At 64.7% G+C, this 6,379-nt stretch overlaps 1 protein-coding gene across 1 annotated transcript in view; it reads right to left on the reverse strand.

Moving 5' to 3' along the window:
* Positions 1 to 6,379, reverse strand: part of LOC109291034 (dedicator of cytokinesis protein 2-like) — a 57,369-nt gene that overhangs the window by 38,017 nt on the left and 12,973 nt on the right. Inside the window, exons 5-11 of the mRNA XM_019507911.1 lie at positions 5,568 to 5,664; positions 5,211 to 5,359; positions 4,951 to 5,083; positions 4,719 to 4,873; positions 4,096 to 4,177; positions 3,370 to 3,505; positions 512 to 587 (exon numbers count right to left, since the gene is read on the reverse strand). Coding sequence (XP_019363456.1) covers positions 512 to 587; positions 3,370 to 3,505; positions 4,096 to 4,177; positions 4,719 to 4,873; positions 4,951 to 5,083; positions 5,211 to 5,359; positions 5,568 to 5,664 — 828 coding nt within the window. The remainder of the gene's footprint in view (positions 1 to 511; positions 588 to 3,369; positions 3,506 to 4,095; positions 4,178 to 4,718; positions 4,874 to 4,950; positions 5,084 to 5,210; positions 5,360 to 5,567; positions 5,665 to 6,379) is intronic.

Consider the following 6,379-nt stretch of genomic DNA (forward strand, 5'->3'; position numbering starts at 1 on the left):
AGCAAGTACCGGTACGGCCGCGAGTGCTGCCTCTTGGCAGCTGGATAAAAGCCTCCCTTGGACCTTGCTAAGCGTTCGGCCCCGGGGACACGCTGTGGCAGCGAGTGCCGCGGTCTGCTCACACGGGAAGCAAAGGAGAGCACGTTTTCCGCCTTAAAAGCTGCCGCCCTTTAACGGACAGTCTCTCTTGTGCTCGGGTCCTGGCTGCGGGGCCTGTCTGGCACCCAGGAAAGGGGGCAGGCATCGGACCACGAAACCCCCGTCTGGCAGCTGAATTGGTTCCCAGTGAACAGAGACTCTCCCGCTTACCCCTGGCTTTCCTGCCCCGCTCAGCCCACGAGGCCGGCCTTTGCTCACAGGCAGACAAGGCTCTTCAGGTAGATGAGATCTTTTACTAGACCAACTAAATAGTTGGCAAAATTGTTCTTTGCAAGCTTTTGGGCACAAACACCCTTCTCCAGGCACAGGGAGAGTCTGCCCATGTCCCTACATCAAACAGCGCTTTACTCACAGGTGCACAGGAATGAAGTGCTGCTTGTCCTCGTCGCTCTCGCATTTCCCCTTGACGATATCTGTGATGTCCATCACTGCAAGAGACAAGAGGCAGGACACGATGGCAAGGGCTGCACACACAGACAGGCTGGGATGCCTTTACATGCCTAGCACCTGCATGTAGAGCTACCGGAGGGGTGGAGGAACGGTGCAGCCACGATGGCCCAGGATATCTTTGGGTGAAATCCAGGAAGAGAAATCACCCAGAGAAACCCGTGCCTGTGGAGCTGCCGCCATTCCCGGGTCAGAACGGGAGAAGGACCGTGCTGGAGGAGGGCTGGGCGTTACAGCGGTCCATGAGCTGAACAGGAGCCAGCGTGCGCTCTTGCTGCAAAAAGGGCCAGCTGCACGAAGGGACTGCAAGGTGCACAGGAAACTGGCTGGGCTGTCGGGCTCGGAGGGTAGTAGTCGATGGCTCGATGTCCCGGAGCGCCCCGGGGAAAGGAGGGACGTCCCGACAAGCACTGGAGCAAGCTCCCAGACGCGGTGGAGTCTCCGCCGCTGGAGGCTCCCAGAAGCAGGTTGCACAGCCCTGGGCTGGGCTGGGCTGGGCTGGGCTGGATGAGTTGGGCCTGATCCTGCCTGGAGCAGGGGCTGGGCTGGGCTAGACGTGACCTTGTGAAATCCCTTTTGAGCCCTATGACTGCAAGTAAAAGGGCCTACAAAGAACCGAGCTCCCAAATGAAGGTGTGGGTGGAGGGTGAGGGGTGAGCATGGGAAGGGGTGGCAGAAAGAGGAAACATGGAAAACTCTGACTGACTTCCAGGAAAACCTTCCTGGCTGGAGAACCGCTCCCCAGACAGAGCGAAAGGCTGGCCCCAGGCTCGGTCCGTTCCCAGGGACGGGCCGGAAGAAGCAAGCAGCTGCCCCAGCCCCAAGGCACCAGGAGCCTTGCCCCAGGTCCCGACTGGCCGCAGACGGCAAGGCCGGGAGGGGCCGAGATCTTCACCCCTCCAGCCTCCCGCATCGCGCAGACCAGAGTGTCAATCTGTCCTCACTCCCTGTCTAAAACGAGCTGCAAGCACGTGAGAAACGCGCCCCAGAGTCGTCCGGGCTTGGCCAAGTGCTCGTGCAACGGAGACGCCGCCTACGAGTGCTGCAGCTCAAACCAAAGATCCCGAAAGAGCCGAAGAAGCCTTTCCCTTGACTGCGGCGTTGCAAAGGAAGGCCAGGTCCCGGTTCCTCAGCGGCTGTCTAGTGGATATCCTCCCCCTGCCCCCACGTGCCATCCCCACACAGACCCCCGTCTGCCCCAGGCTTCAAACCCCCTGACAAAAGGGGAGAAGGGGGCAACCAGCACAGCCAAGACACCTGGGACACCCCAGAGCAGAGCACGGGCATCGCTGCCCCTGGATCATCCCCCCCAGTGCCCGTCCAGCCTCTCCTTGCACCCTCCAGAGAGTCCCCGTCCCGCCAGCCTGCCCGTGCCGGGTGTCCCTCCCAGGGCCATGCTGCTTGGACAGGGAATCTCCAACCTAAACCTGCTTTGCCGCAACTTCCAGCCGTGGCTCCGCGTCCTCCTCTCTGCAGCAGGAGAGACCGGGCACTTTCCCTCGTCTCTCTGGCAGCCCTTCAGGGATTTGCAGACTGCTGCCATGTCCCCTCTTAAGCACTTTCTCCGCCAGCTGAACCTGCCCAGCTCCAGCCTCTCCTCCGGGACCTGCCTTCCAAGCCCTTCATCATCTCCGTTGCTGCCTCTGGACCCTCTCCAACTTCTCCAAGGCCTCTTAAAAACATGGAGCCCAGAACTGCAGGCAGCGTCCAGCTGTGGCCTGAGCAGCGCTGACCGAGGCGCGGTCACCTCCCCATTCTCCCGCTGCACGGGCTGCCCCGTCCTCCTCTCAGCATGGGTCTCCTGTCTCCAAACCCTGCACCCGATGCCTCCCACCCTGGTCTCTCTGGCCACCGCAGATGCAGTGAGCAGCCGCTCTCTGCTCTGCCCAGAACCAGGGAGCTGCAGATTGTCCCTCAAGCGGGTTTGAAACCTTTAAACAACTTTCCGTAGGCAGCGAGCCCTGCATTTTGTCAGCGACAGGCGCGGCAGCATCCCCTGTGCTGCCCGGGGGGTGCTCGGTCTCACCGGTGATCTCTGCAGGCTATCAAGAGGCCCAGGGCTCATCTCTACTTCCACCGCAGGCTTCTCCCCCTGCCCCAGCGGCCGGCCGGCCGAGGGGTTTCCAAGCTCCAAGCCACAGGATCTACAGCCCTGGGCAGAGCAGGAGCCAAGAGAGTCAGCCTGGCCGCTCCCCGCCAGGCTCTGCTCCAAGTGCAATTACCAGTTGTCACTCAATAATTCACCTTGTAATTACTGGCGCTAGAGGTCCCAGCCCTGGCTAATTAGCCGATTAGAATCAATAATTTCCTACCAGGTCCAATTTGCTGAGGATCGATACCTTGGCTGAGTATGTGTCACGGGAGAGCAGGGCTGTGCAGGGAGGGCAGCTCGATCCAGGGGCAAGGGCTGCGCGGCACGGGGCTGGCACGGCCTGATGCGTTGCCCTCTGCCCCTGAAGAGGCTGGAAAAGCCCTTTCCTACAAACTCCAGCTCCTAAACCCCAGGGAGGGGATGCAAGCTGGGAAGGGGCTGGGGTCTCTGCAGCGCCCACGACCCCCTGGCAGCAGCAGGACGCTGGCAGCTGCGGCCCCCCGGCATCCCGGGGACAGGGGCGGGGATGATGCCTGGGGCAGTCAGGGGCGACTGTGTCGTGTTGGGTGGACACGGGGCTTGTCTGGGCTGGTTTGGACGGGGCTGACCCTGCCTCAGACCGGACTGGACTGGACGTGGCCCGGCAGCCCCTCCCTGCAGGCCCAGCCCACCTGAGACGCCGAAGGGGCGCCGCAGCCCCATGCTCAGCTTGCGCGTGTGCATGTCCCGCAGGTCCATGCGTCCCACCCGGATGATCTGACACACCAGGAAGAGCTTCTCACGCTTCAGGTCCTTGCTGCCCAGGTCCTGGGGAGGGAGAGATGGGTCAGGGGAGGCTCCCGGGCCTGGGGGCACCGCGGGTGGCTCCCACGTGGGGCAGACCCCATGCCTCACCCTGGGGCCATGCCAGCACTGGGGGGTGGCCCAGGTCAGGGGCTCCCCTGGTCTCCCAGTAGCCCCATGCGGGTGTCCAGGCACAGCTCAGTGCAGCCGGGGCACCTCGGCCGCCTGAGCACAGCAATGGGCCCCTTCGGACATCTACAGCTCCAAGGTGAGCCCCCCCGCCCTGGGGTGCTGCACGTGGCCAAGCCTTGGTGATGCCCCCCCAGCTTTGGTACCGCAGGAGATGCTCCGAGCCAGCAGCAAGTGCCGCCAGCAGATGCCCTGGCTTGGCCCCAGCCCAGGGTCAGACTCGGCTCAGCAAGGACGAGGCCTCGTCTCGCCTGGCCCGGGCTGGGAGGAGCAGAGGGACCCCCGCGCAAGCAGAAGAGCCGCTCCTGGAGTGCACGCGGGGGCTCGTCTAGTAACGAGCGGTGCCCAGGGGCTGGTGTCTCGGGCCTGGGGGAGCTGCAGGAGGCAGCGACGGCTCAGGCAGTGGGGACGGGCCAGGAGCTCACCGTGAACACGGCCTTGAGGTTGTTGAGCAGCTCGATGTCCTGGGGGACCCCGGTGCTGGCCCAGCGGATCAGGTAGTTCTCGCTGCCGGGGCACAGGGGAGCGTCAGGACGCACGGGGCCCACGGTGTCACGTGCGCTGGGGAGCACCCCTCCCGCAGCCGCATCCCCCGCCCCGGCGACAAGGGCACGGGACCCCAGGCAGGGCCCAAGCCAAGGCCGCAGGGACGGCCAGTGCCTGGCTGCAGCCCGAGCCGCGAACCATCCCACAACACCCTGAGCCCAGAAGCGGGGCCGTCGGAGCCCATCGTGCCATGTGTGAGAGCAGGGGGCTGTAGGGCACCGGTCTCCGAGGGCGCAGGGTGGGGTGGAGCTGCCCCGACCAGACCACCGCCAGCACCCGTGCCCATGCAGCGCACGAAGGCAGATGCCCAGCGGTGCCCCCCCCACCCGCCGGCCTGGCACAGCGCACGAGGGCACAGACACGCGCGGTGCAAGAGGTGTCTCAGCACCGCCACGAGCTGCAGCCAGAGCCGGGCTGCGTGGGGACGAGGTGCTGGGACCAGGCTGCAAGGCCCAGGGCAGGGGCTGGTGACCCCAGGACCATGGGTGCGCCCAGCAGGTACCTGATCATGCGCTGCTCCCCGGGGTCATAGAGCGCCATGAAGAGCTGCGCCTCCTCTCCGATGTTGCAGACGAAGTTGCGGACGCAGAGGTAGAGGCTGTGGCAGGGCGCGGAGGCCAGGCGGGCGCTGAGGCCCAGCTCGCCGTGCTGGGAGCTCTGGGGAGGGCGGCAGGTCAGTTTGCCCCAGGACCCTGGGCCGGGGAGCCCGCACCAGGGCTGGGGCAGGCTCTCACCATCTCCTGGATGCGCTCGCTGATGAGGCCCGTGGCCCGCTTGTGGGCCTGGAAGAGGCTGATGATGCTGGTCCTGTCGGGGTCCAGGATGTTCTCGTCCTTGTCCCGCACGACCAGGTCCAGCTCCAGGATCCTGCGGAGGCCGCAGCGGGGGCGGACGTGGCTATGGCAGCCCCCAGCCCCCAGCCCTCTCCCCTGCCTCGAGGGGCTCCCTGCAGCCGGCCCGCGGCCCCCGCCCTGCCCGCAGCTCCTGCTCTCACTTGTTGCCGTAGTCGATCTTGCTGGTCACCTCCTTCTTGAGCTCCAGGAGCTCATCCTTGGGCAGTGTCCCTGACAGCAGCTGCGAGCGACGCTCCATCAGCTCGCACATCATCCTCCGCACCTGCTTGTACCGCTCCTTCTGCCCCGCCTGCGGCACAGCGGGCGTGGGCACATGGATCCGCCAGCCCCGGGCCCCGCGGCAGGGCACCTCCAGCCCCGCACGGCCCTTGCCAGCCCTCGCCCCGTCCCTCCAGGGCCCCAATTCTCGCCCAGCCCGTCCTGGACAGCCAGCACCCGCAGCTCCTGCAGACCCCTCCTGTCGGGGCTGTGTTCCCAGGAGCCCCCCCGGCGCTCACCACATAGAGCTGCTTCCAGATGGCGGCCCACTCCCGCAGCGTAGTGGTGATCTCCTGCACCAGCGGCATCTCCGACGGCACCACAGTCTCCTCTGCCCTGGGGTGGGGGACCGCGGGTGAGCTGGGGCAGGGGGGCACTGACAGACCCTCCCGGGGTGGATCCGAGGCAGTGCTGCATTTGTACCCCTTCGAATTCCCGCTCCTTAAAACCAGCTGCACTTCTGCTCCAGTCACGCTGATGCAGCCGACTGACTTCCTGCTCATCTCTCCACTCTGTGGGTGTGAACAACCCCCTCTCCTTTTCCTCCCTTGTTCTAGCTAGCCCTTCTTCTGCAATGGTGCCATCCATCAGCCACGCCTGGCCGTGGCTCTCTCCTGTTTCAGCCCTGCAGACTGTCTGCAGCTCCGGCTAAAACGCTGAACTCGGGTGCAGCCACGTGAGCTCAGGTGCAAACAAGACTGACGGAGGCACGGGAGGTGCTGAAGGGGTTAAAGACGTCACCTCCGTCTTTTTCGGGAAATCTAAACGAGATGCATCTGTTTGTCTCTGACGGCTGCAGGCCCCGCGGCCCAGTCACTTGGGATGGCTGAGGCTGTTTTGTGCCTCTCACGTTGGGGTTTCTGAATCTCATACGTAACCCAGCAAAGCAACGTGTTTCTGGAGCGTGGCGGGGTCTGGTTTGCTCTTGCACCACGTAAGGGAGTGGGGGGCCCGTCCCGTACCAGCACGGCTCCCGGTTTCGCTCTGACTGGAGCCATGTTGGCTGTGCATGCGACTGCGCCCCACCCTGCACCCCCTTCTCAAACCCCTG

The sequence above is a fragment of the Gavialis gangeticus genome, unplaced genomic scaffold (genome assembly GCF_001723915.1).
Source record: "Gavialis gangeticus isolate Ggan-Ray unplaced genomic scaffold, GavGan_comp1, whole genome shotgun sequence".
Lineage (NCBI taxonomy): Eukaryota > Metazoa > Chordata > Crocodylia > Gavialidae > Gavialis > Gavialis gangeticus.